The sequence below is a fragment of the Eretmochelys imbricata genome, chromosome 21 (assembly GCF_965152235.1).
Source record: "Eretmochelys imbricata isolate rEreImb1 chromosome 21, rEreImb1.hap1, whole genome shotgun sequence".
Classification (NCBI taxonomy): Eukaryota; Metazoa; Chordata; order Testudines; family Cheloniidae; genus Eretmochelys; species Eretmochelys imbricata.
In genome coordinates, this window is record NC_135592.1 from 12,654,011 (window position 1) to 12,679,172 (window position 25,162).

General features: G+C 47.8%; 2 protein-coding genes across 5 annotated transcripts in view; one reads left to right on the forward strand and one right to left on the reverse strand.

The window, feature by feature from the left end:
- KCTD20 (potassium channel tetramerization domain containing 20) overlaps positions 1–507 on the reverse strand; it is a 41,353-nt gene extending 40,846 nt beyond the window's left edge. Inside the window, exon 1 of one of the 2 annotated variants that reach the window (XM_077839114.1) lies at positions 465–507. The gene's annotated coding sequence lies outside the window, so the exon portion shown is untranslated. The remainder of the gene's footprint in view (positions 1–464) is intronic. The other variant, XM_077839123.1, reaches the window with a different exon arrangement.
- A 5,119-nt stretch (positions 508–5,626) lies between these two features.
- Positions 5,627–23,080, forward strand: ETV7 (ETS variant transcription factor 7). Of its 3 annotated transcripts, none has more exons than XM_077839307.1 (8): positions 5,627–5,664; positions 12,898–13,030; positions 14,033–14,197; positions 18,036–18,158; positions 18,824–19,039; positions 19,922–20,064; positions 20,213–20,313; positions 21,412–23,080. In XM_077839307.1, exons 1-8 carry the CDS (start codon positions 5,656–5,658, stop codon positions 21,527–21,529), a joined length of 1,008 nt encoding a protein of 335 aa, XP_077695433.1. In that variant the 5' UTR covers positions 5,627–5,655; the 3' UTR covers positions 21,530–23,080. The 3 variants fall into 3 exon arrangements, with proteins under 3 accessions (XP_077695433.1, XP_077695435.1, XP_077695434.1); XM_077839308.1 differs by lacking the exon at positions 5,627–5,664 and adding an exon at positions 6,182–6,367; XM_077839309.1 differs by lacking the exon at positions 18,036–18,158.
- Positions 23,081–25,162: the final 2,082 nt, after the last annotated feature.

The window sequence follows — 25,162 nt, forward strand, 5'->3', positions numbered from 1 at the left end:
TGTGTGGGGCAGTCCTAGCTCCTACAGTGACTACTCCCCAGAGTGGGGGGCAGCTCCTAGCACCCCCGATACTCCCGTCAGAGTGGGGGGGACAGCTCCTAGCACCCCCAGATACTCCCGTCAGAGTGGGGGGGACAGCTCCTAGCACCCCCAGATACTCCCGTCAGAGTGGGGGGGACAGCCCCTAGCACCCCCAGATACTCCCGTCAGAGTGGGGGGCAGCCCCTAGCACCCCCAGATACTCCCCTCAGAGTGGGGGGCAGCCCCTAGCACCCCCAGAGACTCCCCTCAGAGTGGGGGTAGCCCCTAGCACCCCCAGAGACTCCCCTCACAGTGTGTGTGGGGGGACAGTCCTAGCTCCCCCAGATACTCCCCTCAGAATTGGGGGGCGGCCCCAGCCCCCCAGGGACCCCTCCTCAGAGTGGGGGGACAGAGCTCCCCACCCCCCTCGCTCTCTCGCTCACCTCCTCTCCGCCGCGGGCCGCACCAGTCCTGCGTCCAGCGTCACCGCCCCCAAACCACGCCCCCTCCTCAACGTGATTGGCCCACTGGATTGACACCGATAGCCAATCAGATCCGAGAAAGAAGAGGGCGGTGGCCGGGCTCTCTGGTGGGGCGGGGGGAGTGACAGGGGGCATGGCCCTGGTGCCCCAAGGGGGAGTGATGGGGGGGGGGGGGCGGTTGTCCTTGGTAGTCCAATATGGGGAATGATGGGGAGGGGGATGTCCCTGGTGCCCCAAGGGGGAGTGATGTGGGGGGAGGGTTGTCCTTGGTAGTCCAGTATGGGGAATATGGGGGGGCAGAATGTGCCTGGTACCCCAAGAGGGAGTCACGGGGAGGGTTGTCCCTGGTGCCCCAAGGGTGGAGTGACAGGGGGGATGTCCCTGGTACCCCAAGGGTGGAGTGATGTGGGGGATGTCCCTGGTATCCAAAGATTAGGGAGTGATTATTGGGGAATTTCCCTAGAAGGAACTCAGCGAGGAGGGGCGTGGGGGGTGGAGTGGCCTTGTCTCACACAGAGGAGGGTTTATTCCTTGGGACTGGGAAATGTTCCTGGCCCCGAGGGGCAAATGTAGCACTGTTGATGCCTGTTAATTATACCTTTGCAGGTGCCTCTGGCAGGATTATGTTTCATGCAGGCAACATGAGCCAACTGCCTTCACAATTCTATTGTTTAACCTGTGCTCACCCCCCATCCAGGTCACCTTACCCTTCTTCCTCAGCCAGCTCTTCCCTCTAGGAGCAGCAGCCAAGAGGAACTGTGCCAGAAGCTGGCCCTTCAGCTGGCTCGTATTGGGGATGCTGTTGATCGCAGGATTGTCAGAGAGTTTAGGCAGCATGCTGAGCAAGAGGAGGATGTTGAGCAGGTAGAGAGAGAGAAGGGGGGACAGGCCTTTGTGCTCCGTATGCAAGTATTGTCTGAATTAAACCACAAACTCCTTTGAGCGGGGACCGTCTGTTCCTGGTCATGCTTGTGAAGCAGCACGTGCGTTCATTGAACAGTGCTCTGTAAATATGGTGTCACATCCATGGACACATCCCAGCAGCAGGAGGGAGAGGAATTTGCCATTTTTCTTAAAAACACCTTGAGGCCCAGCTTGGCAGTCCTCCCTCCTGAGATTGGCTCCTACTGAAGCCACGAGGTTGCAGGATTAGGCCCCTGATGTTTTCTGGTTACAGGCAGAAGGTGTGATAATTCTCACATTTGCATTCCCAGCCTGTTGTTTAATACCTTGGCATGTATGTTTTCACAGGGCCTACACATGGGAGAACCAAGAGACGTCAGAGAGGGGACAGCACACTTTATTTTGTTCTTGCTTAGAAAGTTTCATGAAGTTTTGCATTATTTCTCACTACATTTCCAGTGGGATGTATATAACGAAGCGATCCCTTAGCTTAGACTGTACTGATGTGTTGGTCACTGACCTCACGTGATGCGGTTGGACAGATCAAATGGAACCTCTGTGACCATTTTGATTATTCACAACATTCCTTTGGGATGCACATTAATGAGCCTGATCCTGCAAACGTGTAAGCATTTTAGTAATTTTACTCACCTAGGACTTATTGAATTTAGGGGACTAGGCACACGAGTAAAGTTACTCACTTGCATAAATGTTTATTGGATTGGGCCTATATTTAGTTAAAAAGCAAATTCTGTAAATTGTATTACTTGTAGCCAGTCACCTTCCACCACACCTTATACCATTCCTGAAAAATGAATGGTGAAGGCAGTAATACACAGTGTATAGACTTCCTTATCAATCATTTGTCAAGAGATCTGGATGCCAGTGCACAAACACACACATTGTTGTTGCCTACCTATATATACACATGGAAAGAAAAGTGACCTACTTGTTAAAGGTGCTGAGTACCTTCTACTTCCATTGGCTTTTTGGGGGGATTTGCAGGTGCTCAGCACATCTGAAAATCAGGCCACTTTTATTTAGATGCCTAGATATGAAGTTGGGGGCCTGTCTTTGGCACCCAGCTTGGAAAATGTTGGCTATGAATGTTAATTTGAACTTCTTAATTAGTTACATATCCAGGAAGCTTCAGTCTCTGGTTATGTGGCGATATATTCTGCGTAGCAGCTACTTTGATGTTTAAAGCTATGATCACGCTAAAGCAGCAGAAAGAATGCTGTAGTATGTTGCAGCTGTTGTGGTAACAAATGTGTTCATGACGCGAAGCTGTCGGTTTGAGATGGTGCTTTTCATCATGCAGGGTCTATTACCTAAACCCGCCAACATGGTACAGATCAATGCTAATTTCTAAAAGTAGCTCTTGAGTCAAGAAGTGTAATATTTGAAATTATTGCCTGTGTGTGGCATTCCTTCCTGTGGTAACAGAGCATTAGCTTGAATCTACATGGGAGAATCCACGAGGTAACAAAGGTGGCAGAATAGAAGAATTACAGATTGTGTCATAAGATTATTTGAATGTCTACTTGGATCATAAGTGGTGTTCTTTGTTCTATGCTGGGGTGCTTTATGGTTGTTTCTATGATTAAAAAGTTCAGGTTTAAAGTATAGAGAAAAGTTTCTAACCCCATTTTCTTTGAGCTCGTTTATGCGAGATTTGAAAAATAAACATTTACCACTTGCAATTAGTGTTTCATGTTTCTTTTGTTAATGAAGTCAAATGCGATCCTGCCCCCGAATGTGGTTCGGGTGTGTCACCCCACATTGGCTGAAGCCACGTTAGTCAAAGCCAGAGAAGGGATGGGGGGGTTGTCGAAGCACAACAGAACAGTAGTCATGCCTGCATACATCATCTTTTGGCACAGGCTTTGAGGAGTTGTCCCTAAGGAGGTGCTGGGCCCTGCGGGGAAGGTGTTGGCAATAGGAAGACAGAAACTGGCCTGCAAGGAGCTGACTCACTGGCTGAGTACGTCTTCACTACCAACGTTAAAGCATTGCCACTGTGTAGTCACGGCTCCAGCACTAGGAGAAAACTTGTTAAAAAACACAAAAAAACCACCATGAGGGGTGTAGCTCCCAGCGCTAGTGCGCTGCCACTTTACAGCACTGAAACGTGCATCGCTCAGGGGTGTGTTTTTTCACACCCCTGTGTGAGAAAGTTTCAGTGCTGTAAAGTGGCAGTGTAGCCAAGGCCTTTATTTCTGAATGGGTTAGGCTAAAATTTAACTGGGATTGGATCCACCAAAATCTCACTGTCCCCTCCAAAACTTCATGGTCTTCCCCTTCCCAGGGGAGAAGTTGAGCCCATTTACGAGACAAGAAGATTAGGATCTGCTTTTATAGCAACCACTTAAGGGGAGATGCTCACTGCTAGTGGGCTGTCACAGAAAGGAAAGAGGATTCAAAAAACAAGAAGCAAGGGAAGATTTTTCTGCTGTCAGCCACATACCCATAAGTCAATTGTTTAAAAAAAAAAATCACACCACCTATGCCCCTTCTGTGAAGACTTGTGCCTTTCAGGGGCATAATTTCAGGAAAATTTGAAGAGGAAGAGATAGGGAGGGGCAAAGTTGTGTTAACGTTATATGTGATTTTATTATATCCTGCAAAGTCAGGGGGAGGAGGAGCAAAAAAGGGAGCATATTGACCTATGACACTGGGGGGGAAAAACATGGTTGGGGGCACCTGCCCCCTTTGCCCTATAGCAAATGGCACCCCTCGTGTCTCTCACTTCAGATCTATATCTACTTGTGAAGAACTGCTGCAATGCCCACCAAGGGGATCTGCTACTGAGATCAGCTTCCCTTTTACCGCATTTAAGTTGACCCTCTTTCTGTTTCAGATTTGCTCGTCTCTTTTTACTACCTCCTAGGACCCCTACCACAGAGTATTGTTAAGCCAAGGCCTTCTGCCATTATACCAGTTCCCCCCCCGCCTCCCCACTGGCTGTATGGTTTTGGGCTACTCATTTAGGCAACAAGTTTTAGGACTGGCCCCTGATTTCGGGTGCCAAAGCCCTACATTAAGAAGAAGTCAATGGGGATTTTAGGTACTTAGCATCTCTGAAAATGAGGCCCAAGGTCTCAGGTTGGGCACCTCAAAAAACAGAGGCACCCAAAGACAACTGGCTACTTCTGGACATGGTGACCCTCATCTTCCCCTCTGTCAAATGGGGGTAATAAGTATTATTTACCTGCCTCACAGTGTTTTATGAGGATTAACCACTTAATGATGGAGGGCTGGCTTAGCTAGTTCTGGGTAAGGTGAGTGAAAAAGGTCTGAGGGAATCCCAACAAATGGTTGTACAGTGCTTTGAAAACGCAAGTTGAGATGCTCAGGGAATCAATCAACAGACCAGATTAACACAGAACTCTCTCAACCTGGTAAATAAAGGGAGATTCTCTTATACAGATTCATTGTTCATTGCATGTTAGACATTGAGAGACATTCTGACCCCCCCATCTTGGACTTTATGGTAGTTACTGAGCTGTGTAATACGGCTACTTGGAACATCACAAGAGCGGTCACTAGAAATCAGATCCTTCTCATTTAGCTGAAGTGATAAGGGCCAGCACTTCTAGAGAAAGGTCAGAGTTCTTTCTCTGCTGTCTGGAGGATTTTGTGATAAGCCCCTTCCACCTGAAGGAAAGGGGAATCTCAATTAGCTTCTAGCCCCAGGGGGTCTACGACAGTTGTCTAGTTCTGATGCTATCCAGTAGAAGACAGTGGAGGACACACACGAACCAGCTATTTCTTGTTTGTATTATCTTGGCACCTAGGAGCTTCAGGTGTGGACCAGGACCCCATTGTACTAGGTGCTGTATAAACAGTAGAGACAGTTACTTACACACCCCCTTTGTAAATCAAAGCTGGTCCTCAAGAAGCTAGGATTCACTGCCTTTCAATTTCACATGGAACTAACCAACCTCATTACCTAGGATTTCAGAGCACCCCCATACTGCACAGCAGGGGCCTTCAGAGCTAGCTGAGGGGAACTAAGATTCCCTGCTGCTAAAATAGAGCCTGCAAGCCCCTACCACTTATGCTAAAGGAGGCTCCTGGGTAGCTGTTAGCAGTATAGGCACTATGACACTATGAAGCACTTCTGCTTTAATCCTGTAGGGGGCAGCACCACCACCAACTCGTTGCAGTAGGAAAGGCAAACTTTGCAGGAAGCTATCAGAGGCTATTTGGGCTGGGTGCTGAAAGATACGCAAGGCTCGTTCCTGGTATGATTAAGGTACCCTGTATGTACCCTGGCAGGTGGTCGCCATCACCTGCCCCACAAATTTACAACCCACTTACGGATGGGGTTAGGGGAGTGACGGGGGCTGTAAAACACCCCCCTGCCTCCGGCTGTCAAAACCCTCCAGCCCAGACGCGCCTGCTGCCTCTTGCCCTGGGAGGGCAGTTCCCTGGCACCGGGCAGCTTGGCTGGTGCCCACCCTGCCGTGCTTAATGAGTAATGAAAGAGGTGGGGGGGCTCAAGCAATTAGGGGTGCCAGGGCTAGGAACTGCCAAGCCTAGAGGGGCCGGGGCTAGGGACTGCCAGGGTTTGGCACAAGCCCCGCCGCCCTGACCCCACCGCCCTCCACCCAGCGCGGCGCCCCCAGGTCTTTGCAGGGCTGGCGGGGGCCAGGGCGGCATGCTGGGGTGGGAGGGGAGGGGGGGCCGGGCGCCGCTGTTGCCCCGGGGCTGAGCGCCTGGTTCTCTCAGATCCGGTTTGTTTCGTTTTCGTTTCCCGGAAGGATCCGAGCCGCGGCCACACACGGCTGTGTCTGCGCTCGCGGGCGGGGGACCGGGCAGCCCGGGGCGGAGGGAAAGGGATCGCTGCTCCCCCGCTGGCGGCGTGGGGGGGAGCGGGGGGGAGCCTGCTCAGGGAGCAGCGGGAGCGGAGCCCCCCGGGGCCGGAGCCGCACCTTCCACCTCCACCTGGAATGCAGGTAAGAGCTGAGCCACATCGCTGCTGCACCAGCCACCCACCTCCCACTGCACCCCCCCCCCACCCTGCAGCCTTCCTCCCCTCTGTCCCCCCAAGCACCCTCCCCGGCTTCCTTCCCGACCCCATCCCCTCAAACAGCCCTGCAAACTCACCCCCCTGCCCAGCAATCTTCCCCCCTTCAAACACTTCCAGCAACCTTCCTCATACACTCACACATCCCGCGCTATAGGTCTCTGCCCCCTCAGTATAGCTCCCCCCCCGTCAAATCCCCAAGCTCTCCTAGCCCCCCCACTCTGCCCCTTCCCCCCCCGCCAGACACTCGCAAGCTTGTGAGGCTTCAGATCTCCTTGAAGCATTCTGATCCTCCTTGCTTTGTGTAAGCCTGTAATTAACGAACACTGGAATTCCCCTTCCTTCCTTCCTTCGGGACAGTTCATAAGGGGAAGGAGGCGAAGCGGGCTAGATCATGCTTCAGTATATAGAGCGTGGACCCATACAATAGCATTTTGCAGAGAAGACTAATTTTTTTTTTTGATACCTCCCGCATAATTTTACAATTTTAACCTTTAAAGGAGGTCACCTTAACTTAGAGCTGCTGGAATACTCTAGGATTTAGGTTTTGTTTCCAGGTAAGTTTTATGAAGTTTTTAAGTCTGCAGCAAGCCTCCATAGATCCCTCCCCTCCCCTGAAGAGAACCCATGAGAACTAAGGAAATGAAATAGCCTCAAACACTCTAAAAAGGAGAAAATAAATGGGACAATAATTAAGGCTGCTTTTCTGGTCTACCAAGAATACCTGCAAACTGGCAGAATTTTGACCACCTGGATTTTTTTTTTCTTTTCTAAAGGGTAAATCTAACTGCAATATAGTTGAGCTAGGGGAGAGAAAAACCCAAAGTTGGAAAGTGTCTTTCCAGAAGAGAAACACATAATTTACCCTGCTAACCTCTTTCACTTTTATTTTTCCTGTAGCCTGTTGCTTAGAATGAATCTGAAACATGCCTCATGTTGCTGTAAAAAGTGTTAAAAAGTTCATGCTGGATTGTTTCCTAGTAAATTAAGTTTAAAAAGCCCAAACAGATACAATACTACCGCTAATAAAGCTAACTAGACTTGCTGAAAGAAGAAGTGCAGAGATTTTGGAAAGATCTAACTAATCATTAAACCAGTTTCGGAAGGCTTTCTTCCTGGTTTGGACACAGTTAATACTAGACATTAAAGACATTGTCCACATGAAGTAGGAGACTTCCTAGTTTCATAATACACAACCACTCTATAAATGGAAATAGTGCATCTCCTACTGCAGTTATAAATTGTTGCTCAAATGTAATGACATGGCTACCTTGGGATGTTATGAAGACCAGGAGAGATCATAGAAGATTAGGATTGGAAGAGACCTCAGGAGGTCATTTAGTCCAACCCCCTGCTCAAAGCAGGAACACTACCCACTAAATCATCCCAGCCAGGGCTTTGTCAAACTGTGCCTTAAAAACTTCTAAGGATGGAGATTCCACCACCTCCCTAGGCAACCCATTCCAGTGCTTCACCACCTTTGAATATCCAACCTAGACCACTGCAACTTGAGACCATTAGTCCTTGTTCTGTCATCTGCCACCACTGAGAACAGCTGAACTCCATCCTCACTGGAACCCCCCCCTTCAGGTAGTTGAAGGCTGCTATCAAATCCCCCCTCTCTTCTGAAGACTAAACAAGCCCAATTCCCTCAGCCTCTCCTCGTAAGTCATGTGCTCAGGCCCCCGATCATTTTTGTTGCCCTCTGTTGGCCTGTCTCTAATTTGTCCACATCCCTTCTGTAGTGGGGGGCCCAAAACTGGATGCAGAACTCCAGATGTGGCCTCACCAGTGCCAAATGGAGGGGAATAATCACTTCCCTCGATCTGCTGGCAATGCTCCTGCTAATGTAGCCCAATATGCTCTTAGCTTTCTTGGCAACAAGGGCACACTGCTGACTCATATCCAGCTTCTTGTCCACTGGAACCCCTAGGTCCTTTTCTGCAGAACTGCTGCTTAGCCGGTTGGTCCCCAGCCTGTAGCGGTGCATTGGATTCTTCTGTCCTAAGTGCAGGACTTTACACTTGTCCTTGCTGAACCTCAGATTTCTTTTGGCCCAATCCTCCAATTTGCCTAGATTACTCTGGACCCTATCCCTACCCTCCAGCATATCTACTTCTCCCCCCAGCTTAGTGTTATCTGCAAACTTGCTGATGATGCAATCCATCCCATCATCCAAATCATTAACAAACATGTTGAACAAAACCAGCACCAGGACTGACTCCTGGGGCACTCTGCTTGACACCAGCTGCCAACTAGACATCGAGCAGTTGATCACTACCCACTGAGCCCCACAATCTAGCGAGCTTTCTATCCACCATCTAATCCATTCGTCCAATCCGTACTTTTTTAACTTGTTGGCAAGAATACTGTGGAAGACCGTATCAAAAGCTTTGCTAAAATCAAGTTATATCACGTTCACTGCTTTCCCCCATATCCACAGAGCCAGTTATCTCATCAGAGAAGGCAATCAGGTTGGTCAGGCATGACTTGCCCTTGGTGAATCCATGTTGACTGTTTCTGATCACCGTTCTCTCTTCCAAGTGCTTCATTTCCTTGAGGACCTGCTCCATAATTTTTCCAGGCACTGAGGTGAGGCTGATCTGTCCATAGTTCCCTGGGTTCTCCTTCTTCCCTTTTTTAAAGATGGGCACTATATTTGCCTTTTTCTAATTGTCTGGGACCTCCCTCGATTGACACAAGTTTTCAGAGATAATGGTCAATGGCTCTGCAGTCATATCAGCCAACTCCCTCAGCACCCTCAGATGCATTAGATCTGGACCCATGGACTTGTGCATGTCCAGCTTTTCTAAATAGTCCTTAACCTGTTCTTTCATCACTGAGGGCTGCTCACCTCCTTCCCATACTGTGTTGCCCCGGACAGTAGTGTGGGAGCTGAACTTGTCTGCGAATACGGAGGCAAAAAAAACATTGAGTACTTCAGCTTTTTCCACATCTGTCATTAGGTTGCCTCTCCCATTCATTAAGGGTCCCACACTTTCCCTGACTTTCTTGTTGCTAACATACCTGTAGAAAGCCTTCTTGTTACCCTTCACATCCCTTGCTAGCTGCAATTCCAGTTGTGTTTTGGCCTTCCTGATTACACCCCTGCATGCTGGAGCAATATTGGTTATACTCCTCCCTAGTCATCTGTCCAAGTTTGGACTTCTTGTAAGCTAGCTTCCTTTTTGTGTTCAAGCTCACTGGAGTCTTCTCTGATAAGCCAAGCTGGTCACCTGCCATTTTTGCTATTCTTTCTGCACAATGGGATGGTTTGTTCCTGCACCCTCAATAAGGCTTCTTTAAAATACAGCCAGCTTTCCTGGACTCCTTTCCCGCTCATTTGCCTCCCAGGGGATCCTGCCCACCAGTTCCCTAAGGGAGTCAACATCTGCTTTTCTGAAGTCCAGGGTCCGTATTTTGCTATTCTCCTTTCTTCCTTTTTTGAGGATCCTGAACTCAACCATCTCATGGTCACGGCTGCCAAGGTTGCCACCCACTTCTACTTCCCCTACCAATTCTTCCCTGTTGGTAAGCAGCAGGTCAAGAGGAGAATGGCCCTGTACATGTAGATTAGAATATTCGCATTGCCAGTAGCCCCTCCCACGAATGCTCCATTCATTCTGGCTGAGACCAGGTTCACATCTTTGGCCTCAACTAGAGTGAGGCATACGGATTGTGTGAAGGAACCGTATGCGGCTGAGGATCTTTGCTTTAGAGTCTGAATGTTCCTTGGTGGCTTGGAAAGGCGAGAAAAGTGTATGCCTTGATTTGGAGCTACACAATTTGATTGTCTTCACACCTAATTTTTGGAGGTGCTGAGCACCCACAACTCCAAATGAAGCCACTGGGAACTGCAAGGGTGCGGCACCTCCACCAATCAGGCCCAAGCTGGGCTCCCAGAAATTAAGGTGCCCAGAATCAGTGGCTGGTTTAGAAAATTTGGCTAAACCTTTTTGCAGGGTGGGTAGTAAAGTTCCCAGGGAGTGAAATCTTTTCCAGTGTAAAGTCAGCTCAGCGATTGGTTAGAACCACATTACTGGGATTCAGAGGGGGAGGGGGAAGACTACTTCCTTGCACATTTCACAATATAAATTGGATTGGATGCAGAACACTGCTGATTCTTGCTAACATAGCATTATAGAAGTGTAGGGCTAGAAGGGACCTCTTGAGGTCAAGTAATCCAGCCCCCTGTGCTGAGTCAGGACCAGGTATACCTAGAACATCCCTGACAGGTGCTGGATTCCACAACCCCCTTGGAAGTCTATTCCAGTGCTTAATTATCCTTATAGTTAGAAAAAGTGTTCCCTAATAGAGAACCTAACCTTGCTGCAGAATAAGCCCATTACTCCTCATGCTACTTTCTATGGACATGGAGAACAATTGATCAGTCCTCTTAACAGTCTTCAAATAGGTGAAGACCTGTTATCAGGTTCCCCTCTGCCCCTCCTTTTCTCAAGGCCAAAGATGCTCAGTAACCTTTTCTCATAGGTCAAGTTTCCTAAACCTCTGGACCCTCTCCAATTTGTCCACATCTTGAAGTGTGGCACCCAGAACTGGACATAATATTCCAGCTGAGATCTCACCAGTGCCAAACAGAGCAGGACAATTACCTCCACTGTCTTACATACGCCATAACACACTTGAGAAGGGTATCAGCCTTTATTGTCACTGTACCACATTTTTGACTTGTATTCAATTTGTGATCCCCTGTAACCTAGCTGGTCATCCCCAATTTTGGGATTGTGCATTTGATTTTCCCTTACTAAGTGGAGTACTTTGCACTTGAATTTCCTATGGTTGATTTCAGACTGGTTCCCCAGTTTGTCAAGATTGCTTTGAACTCTAATCCTCTCCTCTAAAGGGTCAGCAACGCCTCCCAGCTCGGTGTCGTCTGCAGATTATTTTATGCACACTCTAGACTCCATTATCCAAGTCATTAATTAATGACCAGTAGACCAGGACAGACCCCTGCAGTGCCCCACAGAGTAGTTATCAGGTCCCTCCAGTTTGACAGCAAACCACTATCTAGAGTATGGTCTTTCAACCAGTTTTGCACCCACTTTAAAATAAGTTCATCTAGATGATATTTCCCCTAGTTTGCTTATGAAGATGCCATGTGAGACTGTCAAAAGCATTACTAAAGATCAGGATCTCAGGTCTACAGCTTTGCCCCTATCCACTAGGCTAATAAAACATGTTCTGGATTAACATGAGTGACAGACTGGGTTTGGGGTGATATTTCCCCCAAGAGCAAACTGGCAGGGACCTTCTGCATGCCCCCCTCCACCTTCAGCACTGAACAAGGATTATTCATTAGAATCGGGTGTGTATACCCCATATAATCAATTCCCAGTGAATATAGAGGGCACTCCAATAGCAGATGGATGGTCTTGGAGTGATGGTGTTAATCTGGATTTGTGGAGAATAGGGTTTAATTCCAGGCTCTGCCACAGCCCCCCTGTGGGACCTTGGGGAAAGTCAGTCAGTGGGAGTTGGTGCCACTTTTGAGGATCTGGGCCTTAGTCTGGCAGTGTGTGAGTTCCCCCATCTAAGTGGGGGTAGCCCTACCTCAGTGGATGTTGGAAGGATAAACCCATTAAAGAATGTGAGGTGCTTGAACACTATGGTAATTGGGGCCATAGAAGGATAGGAGCTGCCATTTATGTTGAAGTCGATGAGGGAGGTAGAGGGAATACAAATATATGGCTGCCATCACCGTGGTATCCTGAGCATCTCAGTGTCACTAACACAATTAATCTTCAAACACCCCAGTGTGGTAGGGAAATACTAGCTCTGGGTTTTTTTGAGGCACAAGGTAGATTAAGTGACCTGCTTAAAATCTCTCAAGCTGCCTGCTGTGGGGCTAGGAATTGAATTTGGGCCGGCACCCTATCCACGAGACCATCTTTCCTGGATGTAGGCACAAAGATATAGCTCCTTTCATCCCACAGATCAATTTCTCCATCTCTGGAGTGTGAGCATGGTGTGCTTGAGAAGAATTAGAGAGCCAATGTTAAAGTTTAGGGAGAAGTTAGGGAAAGGGTGCAATTGCCCAAGTGACTTTTGGTCAGTACATCAGGGTTAAAAGTCCTTCCCTAGGTTGCCCTTGCAGCAAGCGAGAGGGAATCTGACCACCAGACAGTTAGCACTTCTGCTGTGTGTTCTTGGATGTAAGATGGCACTTCCAGGAACACAGCACTGATTCAGGCCTGACTCAGAGGAGAGTACCCTAAACTGAATCAGCACTGGTTCCTGCAGTGGATTTTCCCTGATGGTGTCCCCTCACCTACCAACCAGACTCAAATTTGCTGAGCTTTTGAGGATACCTGCATTAAACAGAATAATGCTACTGTCTGAGACTGCTTAAACAAACAGCCCCATGCTTGGACACAGCAGTGGCGTACTTACAGCTGCGGCTGTTCTTTTTCAGTTGATGTGTTAACCTCTCTCCCCCAGGGTGAAGTGACCGTCAGTTCTTCTGGGAGCCCTGTAACAGCAGCTTCCTTACCACTGCCATCACAGTCCAGGTGTGCAGCCTTCTCGCAGCCAATCAGTGAAGGCGAAATCTTCAAATTACCAGGCAGGCTCAGTGAGTAGATGGTGCCTTGTTTAATGGCCTACAAATTAACGTTACTGAGGAGGTATTTTATAAAGCACGGTGCAAAAGCAACAGCCCACTAGCCTAATTTGACTTCTGGATCTTCATTACTGTACTGAAGACCTCTACCACTGGAGCTAAAGGAGTAACTCCATTAACAAATAGCACTAGTAGGTGGTTATGCTCCAGCTGACCAGTCACCAGAAGGGGGAATAGTACACACTGTGCTCATGTTGGTTTCACAAACATTAATTACCTTAGAAGTGGTTAAGTCATCTTCATTTCACAAATGGGAAAACTGAGGCAAGAACAGTGAAGTGGCTTTTCCCAAGAAATGGGACTCGTAAGTCAGTTCCTGCTGCCTTGATTTCCTTCCTCACACCCCTACATCTTGGACCTCCCCAGGATCCAGGCTTGCAAACTCCATGTTACCTTTTACATGCCTGAGTATGGGGACAAAGGGGAGTAACACTGACCAGAGGGTGACATGAACTCTGAGGTAGGCACCCTTTCTTACAGTCTGTACAGAACCTAGCATAATGGGACCAGGATCTCAGCTGGAGCTATAGGTTCAATGGTCATGTAAATAAGTTGGGCTAATGCCAGTCCCTGCTCTCACTGGGGTGTGAGGATGCAGTAATAGCTGTCGAGTGCTTTGGGATGAGATGGTACTAGTTATGCTCAGAGGCTGGGAGTTTCAAACAGGCCTAAGAATTAGGCACACAACTCCTGTTATAACTGTACACATAACTCTAGTCCTCTGAGAATCCCAGCCAGTGATGTTCGGAGTAAGTGGATGATACCAGAGCCAAACTTTACACGTCAACCTCATCTGTATTGTATTCTCTTTCTCAGGGGTTTTGTTCTGATTTATTGTAATCAGAAAGTGGTTCCTTTAGAATGGAAGTTTGATGCTGAACAAGACCAGTGTCCCATCCCACCCCTGTTTTAGACTGGGGCTTTATTTCAGAGATTGTTCTGGCTTGGTTTCAGGAATCCAGCCCTCACTGTGGAGCAAGGACGATGTGATTCACTGGCTAAGATGGGCCGAGAAAGAATATTCACTCCGGCAAACGGATGAAAACAAGTTTGAACTGAACGGAAAAGCCCTTTGCATTCTCACCAAGGAGGATTTCAGATACAGGGCTCCTAGTTCAGGTCAGAGGAAACAATAGTATTTTGTAATGACGCTGCTGTACAATGCAGTCCACAGGATAGGGCACTGGGTTGGGATTCCGGAAAAACCTCGCTTCAGTTCACCCCTCTGCCACTGACCTGCTGCGTGACCCAGGGCAAGTCATTTCCCCACTCACCTGTTGTCTGATGAGACCGTCAAGCCTTCAGGGGAGGGATAATCTCACAATGTCTGTACAGCACCTAGTACCATGGCACCCATCTCTATTTGGGGCCTCTTGGGAATGCAGGTAAGGACAGTAACAAAGTATCAAAATCCTGCCCGGTCTTTTTTGGATGCCCTGAGGAAAGGGGTGGGAGGGGGGGAGCATCCCTACCATGCCTTCCTCACCCATCTATCTAGGGTATAACTAGGCAGGGTTACAGGAATTGCCAAATTAGATTAGACCAGTGGTCTATATAGTCCAGTTTTCTGCCTCTGGCAGCGTCCCATATGGAATGCTTCAGAGACAGGTGCAAGAACATTGCAGTGGGGAACCTGCCTATGGAGAAGGTTTCTTCCTGAGCCATCTGTAGAGATTGGCATATGCCCTGACGTAAGAGAGATATATACCCTCATGCTATCTAAAATAACTCCGGATGTTCTCATTCATACGAATGTCCAGTCCTGTTTTGAACCCTGCCTTATGTTCTCACACACTGTCAAGCTGTCCTGCAGTGGCTTAAGAGCAGGAGTACCAAGGGCAGACTGTTAAGAACCAGGCCCCCCAACCCGGTTTTGAATTCGAGAGTTAGATTTCACCAGCCAGTCAAGTGTAAACACCCCATGTGCTAGAACAGCCTCAACATGGACTGACAGACAGTCCCCTTGGTTTTGCCCATCTTCTTTTGCCACCCAGGTAGGCATACCTTTGCAATAGATGATTCCTTACAGCAAGGATCGCAGCAGTATTCAGATTACTAAGCGGCTGGATCTCTACTGTATTTTCTCTCAGGGGTTTTGTTTGGATTTATTGTAATGTTAAGTGGTTCCTTTAGCATGGAGTACAGTAGAGATCCAGCCACTTTCCCCAGGTCAATGGCACTTCAGAACTCACAGCAAAGACCATGCTTGCACCCAGTCCTAGAATAAACTATCTAAAGACTTATTAACTAGGAAAAGTTTCAGAGTAACAGCCGTGTTAGTCTGTATTCGCAAAAAGAAAAGGAGTACTTGTGGCACCTTAGAGACTAACCAATTTATTTGAGCATGAGCTTTCGTGAGCTACAGCTCACTTCATCAGATGCATACCGTGGAAACTGCAGCAGACTTTATATATACACAGAGAATATGAAACAATACCTCCTCCCACCCCACTGTCCTGCTGGTAATAGCTTATCTAAAGTAATCTTCAGGTTAGGCCTAACCTGAAGATTACTTTAGATAAGCTATTACTAGCAGGACAGTGGGGTGGGAGGAGGTATTGTTTCATATTCTCTGTGTATATATAAAGTCTGCTGCAGTTTCCACGGTATGCATCTGATGAAGTGAGCTGTAGCTCACGAAAGCTCATGCTCAAATAAATTGGTTAGTCTCTAAGGTGCCACAAGTACTCCTTTTCTTTTAACTAGGAAAAGGAAGCAAGAGTTATTTACAAGGTTAAGCAGGTGAACATACACACAAATGAGTTCCAATCTTAAGATCCTAAAGGTAATAGAAGCTTCTATAATAAGCAAGCTCAATGTGTCCTTTAAGGCTCTTGTTTAGGTCTGGAAAATGTTGCCCCTTATACAGTGTTCAAGCAGCATAGAAATCATTTCCTCCTAGTTAGGGGTTTTTCTTTCCTCCTCCCTTGTGCTCTGAGCTGCAAACTCAGCTGAGGGAGGAATTCACGTGCATGACTCATCTTCATGGGGGCGGGCAGGGGAAGAGTAAACAAAGTCTTTTGTCCTCTTTAATGTTCCACTCTAGTTCATCTGGCGTTGCTGGGCCTTCCTTAGGGCTTGTCTGCACTGACGCTTTACAGCAACTTTCTCACTCGGGGTGGGAAAAACACCCCCCTGAGTGCAGCAAGCTTCAGCGCTGGTAGCTACGCCCCTGGTTTTTGTGTTTTGTTTTTTTAAGCGCACCGGGAGAGCTCTCTCCCAATGCTGCGCCATGGCCACACAAGCCACATTAAAGCACTACCCTGCCCTTATGGACCAGGACAGTCCTGCCCTTATGGACCAGGACAGTCCTGCCCTTATGGACCAGGACAGTCCTGCCCTTATGGACCAGGACAGTCCTGCCCTTATGGACCAGGACATAATCTGTTGGAGACCAGCATTTTACACTAGTTAATGTCCCTCTCCAGTCTGATTTACAGAGATGTACAATACAAATGCTTGATTACCACCTTACCCTATGGGATACAGAGGTTATAAGTGAAATGAATGCATGCAGCAACTCACAAGCATTCCATAAACACATTTTTTTATAATGTAATACCTATTTTAAATAATGCTAACACACGGGTGAGTCAGAAAAATACACAGCTGAACTCAGTCAGTGTTTAGTTGGGAAATGGGGACTTTGCATGAGCTGGCACCTGGTCTGCCAGCATCACTCAGGCCATACATAGTTCCCCTGAAGGTTCAATTAGGTATAGTAAGCTTCCTTTACTGAACTGCTGTGTAAAGTTGTAATGCACTGTTAACAGGTGCTGTGTTCAACCCCAGAGGTGAAAGTAAGCTGGTACACCCCAGTATGGCACACTGTACTGGGGCAGCCTGGCTTCCCCAGGGGGCAGTTTAAAGGGCCTGGGGCTCCCAGCAGTGGCTGGAGCCCCAGGCCCTTTAAATTGCCTCCAGAGCCCTGCTGCTGGAGCCCTGGGGTAGTGGCTGCGGCTCTCTGGCGGCTATTTAAAGGGCCCGGGGCTCCCCTGCTTCTACCACCCCGGGTCTTTAAATAGCCGCCGGAGCCCTGCCGCCGCTACTCCAGGGCTCCAGCGGCGAATAATTTAATGCCTGTTAGGTATTAGGAAGAGGAGGAGGGGGGGGCACTTACCTTACAGGGTGGGCTGGGGCTGGCTCTGACCCCCTCAGCCCTGCCCCTTCCAGGGGCCAGAGCTGGCCCCAGCATACTGGTAAGTCATTGGACTTACTTTCACCCCTGGTTCCCTGCAGTTTCAGTGGAGGGGGAAGTGACCCTTTGGAATTTGTCCGTTAAAAGTTTGAGGTCCTTTGGGGTGCAAGGTGCTATGTAAGCATGGGATACTCCTGGCAAGAAACACACAAGCATGGAGGGAACAGGTGGCAGACTGCTTGAATTCTGCTACTGCACATGGAGAAGCCTCCATAATTATTGGCCTTACGGTAGCAGCAAAGGCTCACACCCAGCTCAGAGCCGGTGTGCCTAGTGCATTGTACCTGCACATAGTAAGAGACGGTCCCTGCCCCAAAGAGATTACAGTGTAATGAAACAGGACTGACAAAGGCACCAGCCCCATTTTGCAGATGGGGAACTAAGGCAGAGAGTCAGCAGGTGACTTGTCCAAGGATACTGCCTAGAAGATCTGAGACTATGGTGAAATTCTGTGCCCTTTGTTTGACCTCCTGTGTAACATGATGTGCTAGTAGCCCCTTCTGGCCTTAAAAATCTATGCATTTATGGAATCTGAGTCCCAGTCTAGTGCCTTATCTACAAGACACTTTCACAAGAGTCCTGCAAACCATGATGGACTGGGCAGCAGTTAGAGATCACATGACAGCGGAGGATGTGTGTTAGCTTTCCATGTCCGTTTCACTGTGCAGGGTACCCCTGGCCCAGGCAGACTGCTGTGATTAAACACATTTCAGACTCTACTAATCCAGATGCACCCAATTGTCTTTCCTTTCCCCACAGGTGATGTTTTGTATGAGTTACTCCAGTACATTAAGACCCAGAGAAGAGCCCTGGTGTGCAGCCCTTTATTTAATTCACCCTTTAGGGAGGCAAAACACATGCAGATCCAGAGCCATCCGGAAGGTACCGTGTCTCTTTAGGAGCCTTCAGCGGGTGTGGGAGGTGGGGGTGGGGTTAGTTAAGGAAACAAGCCTGTCAGCGCTCTTTTTTACATTTCTGTCTGAGGGAGGCAAGGCCTAGTGGGCTGAGCACAGGAGTGGGGCTAGGGAGTCCCCAGTTCTAATCCCAGCTCTGACAGACTGCAGTCTTCAGCAAGTCACTGGGGGGTGACAGTTTCAGCCATGGCCTCTAATTCTGAATTGCCTCAGGTTTTGGAAGCCCAGCTTTTAGATGCCTTATGTGAAGTTTTGTCCTAGCCTGATCGGACATTCTTCACCTTCCCTTCCTGGCTTCCTCCGCTGACTCACTATCTACCCTCCTCCTAGCCAGTGGCTCCCTACCACCACCTCAATGCCCTTTCAATTCCCTGCTGCTTCCTTCTGCAACAGTTCCCCTCCCTTAGGATGTCCCAATAGACTCCATTCTCCACTTGCATGCAGTGATATCAGCATTACACTAGCATCAGTGACAGGAGAACCTTGTCCATCATCCACCTGGAGCAGACACGGGGCATGGACTTTGGCCAGAGTCCATCCTAGCCAGTCTGTGCTCTGTGTCATACTGGTAAATTGTTCTCATAGGGTCTTCCTGGAAATACTGTAACAAGGATGCACTGGATTTCCTTGCAGGTGTGAACTGTGAGTTAGAAGTTTCCCCAGCTGCGGTCCCTTCATTGTCAACGAGCTGCCTGAGCCATGTAGGACAGCCCAAGTCTCCTAACAAAGCTTCCCGTAGAGTGGAGCCACTTAACCTCTCTCATCACAGCCCAGAAGTCAGCTACAGGGCAGAGATCATCTGTTCTTTTCCCAATACATCGCCAGCCCCAGTCGATGGAAAAATTGCAGGTGAGTATTAATTTTTAAAGCCTCATGCCAGTGTCAGACAGGTCAGACTGGCCCTCAGGCAGTGAAAGCCACACTGCCTGAAAAATGAAACTCCTGGAGATGTAAACAAGTTTCCACCCAACAAGGGACACACAAGAGGTTTCACTGGGAAATCTAGGTCTATGCTTCCAAACTCAGTGGCGCGTCTGGTCCTGAAGCATCTTTGTCTACCGTTGAACATCTGCAAAATATGCCTTGGTGTCCAGTGAGAGCAGCCAAATTAGAGCTGCCAGGACGACTTGAGGCTATCGCCATTACCGTATACAGTTAGAGACAGGTCCTGTTAGGTGTCCTTGCGCACAGAGCATGACATTCAGTCTAAAAACCTTTGTCATACTAAAGACAAAAACAAAAGAAGGATCTCTTGGAGAGATCAGTGTGTGGGGCTCATTTGCCTCATGCTGCCCTACTCGGAGACCAGAAGTGACAGCCGTATTTATCCAGTGCCAGAACCTCTGGTTTTAAGACCATGAGCCTTTACTGCCAGCATTAAAAGAACCAGTTCTGTTAGCCAAGTTAGCAGGTTCAAGCTCTGTACGTGACACAGCCACCACTGGAAAGGGACAGAGTGCTACACAGCGTGTGGGGGTTATACAGTCTCCCTGGCTGGGGAGGCTTGTCCCATGCTTCTGAGTTCCAGAGCAATGAGTCTGTGCCTCAGTTTCCCTATCTGTAAAATGTGGATTATAAGAACTACCACCTTTGTCAAATGCTTTGAGATTATTAAAAAAGGACTATATAAGAGGGGGGTATTATTAATAAACACAGTCTGCTGATTGGCTTTAGATTGTGTGGACACTTCCTAGCTTAAAACGGTCAATGTTTTCTTCTCTGCTAACACAGACTGCAGGTTACTCTGGGATTATGTCTATCAGCTCCTCTCTGACAGCCGGTACGAGCCATACATCAAATGGGAAGATAAAGAAGCCAAGATTTTCCGGGTTGTTGATCCTAATGGTCTTGCCAGGCTCTGGGGAAATCATAAGGCAAGTCTGGCTGAGAAGAAGTTGGTCATTCCTTAACTGTCAAGTACCAGGTCTTACCTGTCTCCATTTTAAAGGGGAAGTGCCTCACCTCCTTTTAGAGCCTGATCCTCTGGGGTGCTTTGCACTGAAATGCCTTTTATTCTTACAGAACCGGGTGAACATGACTTATGAGAAGATGTCGAGAGCTTTAAGACATTACTACAAACTCAACATCATCAAAAAGGAACCGGGACAGAAGCTGTTATTTAGGTCGGGGGGTTCAAGCTTTTTCTTTCTGAGCCCCCCCTTCCCTCCCCAACATGCTATAAAAACTCCAAGGCCCACCAGTGCCATGACTGGTTTTCTGCAGATAAGAGCCAGGACCAGCCTTAGGGGGTAGCAAGCAGGGCAACTGCCCAGGGCCCCACGCGGCCTGCAAAAGTTACATTCCTGAGGCTTTGGCTTCAGCCCCATGTAGTGGGGGTTTGGCTTTCTACCCTGAGCCCTAGTAAGTCTAAGGCTGGCCCTGCTTGGTGGACCCTCTGAAACCTCCTTGCGGTCCCCCATGGGGCCCCAGACCCCTGGTTGAGAACCACCGATTTAGGGGACATAAGTCAGACAGCTAAAATGACCCTGTAAAGAGAGATGTTACCAGTGAATGGGAAAATGGCTTAGCTGCCTTCATTCTGAGAGACGAAGCAGTGCTCAGTGCATTAGGTCTAAAGCTTCCCCAAAAACGTTAGAGCCAAATTCTCATCTCAGTTGCACTGGACAGGCATCAGTGTAATTACTCTGGAGTAAATGGGATTGCTCTAGACTGACACTGCTGTTAACTGAAATCAGAACCTGGCCAAAGCCTGACTTCCACCCTTATGCACACCCAGTTCCCACTAAAGCTGCCCACATGTTTCCAAGAGCAGAAGTTGGCCTTCAGCTTGAGTTAAACAAAGGGGGTGGTTTTGGTTTCGCAAAGCTTCAGCTGTGAGCTTTTTTCTGCAAAGCCAAAAATCTAGGTCCTGTTTTGCCCAAAACACAGGAAGTTGAAGGGCTGGGCTCAGAGGTTCTGATTTTGATTCCTAGACTAGTCTCATGGCCCAATCCTGCCAGAGGCTGAGCTCCCTCAACTCCTGGTGAAGAGATGAGGGCAATGAGCATCTTGCAGAATCAGGCACCAGGTAAGGTGCCCAGCATCTTCTGAGAGCTTCTCCATGCCCTGATCTCCAAGGGTCTGATCCAGAGCCCACTGAATTCACCACAAAGACTCCCATTGACTTCAGTGGGCTCTGGATCAGGCCCCTCGAGCTCATTGGGAATTTTGGCTGCCCCCCATCCAGTGATGTCAATTCCAAAAAGTGTTTTTTATTCCAGATTTCTGAAGAGTCACGGAGAGATACTACATGACAAATCAAACAAACTAGAGCAGCTGGAGCGTGAAGAGCAGGAAGGACTGGATTTTAAGGAGGACACGCTGGAGGTCTCACCCTAGGAAGTCTGCAGCATGGGTCTAATGTGGGACCATGCTGTGCTATAGACAAGTTTTGATGCCACTGAAGAAATCAGGATGCCTTGTGCCCCGACACAAGAGGCCAACTTTTTCTGACTGGGCTGCAAGTTAAGGGCTTCAATACATATTCTAGTCAAAGACTACGCCATCCAGGGACCATTAGCAGCAAGGGTCATGCACAGAAATGGTTCTCCAGGCCTGTGTAACCTGAGATCAATCTGTGGGCTGGCCTTTGGCTTGGTTGTTCTCTTCATAGGTACTCTTTGTTTTATTTTTAAATGATCAAATCTGGTACCTTATGGACAATGCTCATTCTTTGAGTTTCAAAATGGCTCGGTTTCTTGAGGGCCCTCAAATCAACAGAACCTCCTTGTTCAGCAAAGCACTATAAGCAAACGCTTGAGTGCTTTCATTAATAGGGATGATCTTAAGTGCTTGCCTGAATCAAGATCTTTGTCCCTGATGCGGCAACAGACTGGCATGCATATCTAACTTTAAGCGTGCGATAGTCCCATTGACTTCACTAAAGCTTCTCACATGCTTAAAGTTGGACGGGCATACCTTGCCGACTCAGGGCTCAAGTGAAGATTTGTGTAGACTGAAGGGGTTCGTTAAGCTGCATATTTAATTAATTTCACTCTATTAATACTACATTATTAGCAGGCCATGAAACAATGTGACAATACAGGAATGAATAGAAACACTTGAGAATTACAGATCGGCTAGCTGTTTCACTGACATAAGTGAGAAGAATCAGGCTTGATAACTGCAGGAGGATTCAGAACCACATGCTGCAAAAGCTGAGGGGGTATTTGGAACTGGGGTTTTGATCTGGCACATTAAAGAAGTGGGCCAGCCATAAATTTCAGATTTGGACCAGAACTTCCCAAATGTTGGGGGATTGGAATCTGAGTTTTTGGTTTGTTGTTTCTCTTAAAATAATGGACCAGATCCTCACCTGCTGTAAATTAATTGCCATAGGTCCAGTGGCCTGATGCTGATTTATGCTACCTGAGCATTTGGCCCAAAGTGTTTTTACACAGTTTGGCAGCAAGAGAGATGTTCTCATGTTATCAAGTATCAGAGAGGTAGCAGTGTTAGTCTGGATCCGTAAAAGCAGCAAAGAATCCTGTGGCATCTTGTAGACTAACAGACGTATTGGAGCATAAGCTTTCGTGGGTGAATACCCACTTCTTCAGATGCATGCATTCTTCAGAAGCATGTTCTCATGTTAGACGTCCATGCAATTAACTCCAACATTACCCTGCAGTCTTTGTGACTGAGACACTGCAACTCTGCCTTAAGAGCCTGGAAGTGAAATTGACTAATCTGATCCCAGTGTCCAAGATGAGTCATATGCAGAACCTAAACAAACAGCAAAAGCCAATTTAGGTTTTACAAGTTCATTCCTTTTTAATAATCTCAGGTGGGATTAGTAACACAGGTGTGTGCGGTTTTTAAGAGGACTTAATCTGACAATAGCCATTTATATTTTTAGATTTCTTATTTAGGGAATAAAAACCAATGATTGTCTTGCTTCTCTCCATTTATTGGTGGTGACTGGATGGTGAGAGACTGACCAATCTGCAGACTTTGCTGAGTAAACTGAGAACAGGTACAGGAGAGGCAATGACCATTTGCTGCCCCTGCCAACATCTCCACTCCAGAGGGTCTATCCGTGTTTTTAAACTAAAAGTCAGTGTACAAAATAAGGTGAAATCAATGGGATCCTTGCCCTGGATTTCAGTAGCATTAAGATTAGGCACTACATAATTACAGGATCATAGAAATGTAGGGCTGGAAGGGACCTCAAGAGGTCATGTAGTTCAGCCCCCTGCCCTGATGCAGGACCAAGTAAACCCAGACAGGTGTTTAACTGGTTTTTAAACAGCCACCAGTGGTGGAGATTCCACCACCTCCCTAGGTAACCGGTTCAGTGCTGAAGTATCCTCATAGAAATCATTAGAAAGCTTTTCCCAATCTCCCTTACTGAAGGAATTGGTGTATTTTGCTTGTCCTACCCTTGGTGGAAATTGAGAACAATTTATCACGGTCCTCTTTACAAGAACCCTTTAAATACTTGAAGGCTACCAGGTTCTCCCCCCACTTCCTCTTCTCTACGTGCCCAGTTCTTTCAACCTTTCCTCACAGGTCATGTTTTCTAAACCTCTGATCATCTTTGTTGCTCTCCAGGACACTGTTCCACCTTTAGGAGAGGGTACGTGGCCTAGTGGTTAAAGGAAAGACTCTGAAAGTCAGCATTGCTGGGTTCAGTTCCTGGCTCTGCCACAGACTCCATGTGACCCTGGGCAAGACTCAGTTTCCCCATGTGTAATATGGGGCTAGTAAAACCCATCTCACAGGAGTATGGTGAGGATCCTGCAAACACCTATGCATGTGAATAACTTTATGCATGCATGCAGCATTGAACTCAATGTGCCAATAGACATATGCTGATTTACACTAGCTGGGGATGTGACTCACTGTTTGTAAAGTTACTCATGTGACTAAGTGCTACTGGATCAGGGTCTACCCTTATTAAGCTTCACATCTGTGCTGGGGGCCAGCACAAGGGCCACACACCACCAGTAAGTCCCATCTTGAGGCTTGTAAAATGCCCAGAGATCCTGTAGACAAAAGGCCATAAAGAAAATGCAAAGTACCATCATGTATTCACCAACCTGCCCAAGAGCTTGCAAAGCAGTCCAACAAACTAACATGATGCACCTGTCTGCAGGAGAAGACAAAAACACAGATGGAGGGAGGGGGATTGTTCTTATAACCTTCTCCCTGAGGCAATGAGAGTGGTTTTAATTTGATCAGTTTATTTTTTTAAAAAAAGAATGGATTCAAATGAATGCCCCACAAATTAGCATGCACATGCTCGGCTAATGAAATGCCTTTCATAAGAAGTGTGTAAATCATGATGGCTCTTCCAAGATAACTGTGCAGCTTGTGAAGATATTTCCTGAGAGTGAGTTTTGGAGGGATGGAAGATGGGATGCTGGAGAGATGGCTTGTAAGTTTCAGCCAGTTCTTCCTTCCTCTTTGGACAATAAAATCAAGGGGGAGGGGTTTGTACATTGAGAAGTCAATTTCTGTGTGTGCAGCAAGATGCCTGAATAAAACCCTGTGTTGCACACTTTTTATGCTGCACTACTGGTAGACACACCCAGGGCCCAATCCTCCATTGGGATTGACACTAATGCAAATGCTACTGTATCAGAAAGTCAGCCCTATGGAGTAGATTGCTGCAGTGTGTAGGGGGAGTCTCTGGTGACACAGACTCCTGTGTAGCCCTGCTACCTGTGGCCAGTGTAGGTGGTGTGACTGGGGAGAAAGTCCTGGCCGGGATCTCCCTGCACCCTGAAGAACCCGGCTGTGGTATCAACCCACTGGTGATTAGCATAAGAGAAGCAGTAAAGGATGGGGGTGGAGCACCTTTACACACCCCACTCCTAACCTGTAGCCAATAGTCCAGAGGGTGCTCAGAAACTCTAGTGATGTGTAATATAAATGCAGAACGATCTGCTAAATTCTAGAACTATGTGGAGTGTACCCCCCCCCCCCAACATACATGTACCAGCAGCTGCATTGCACATTGCTGGTGAGATA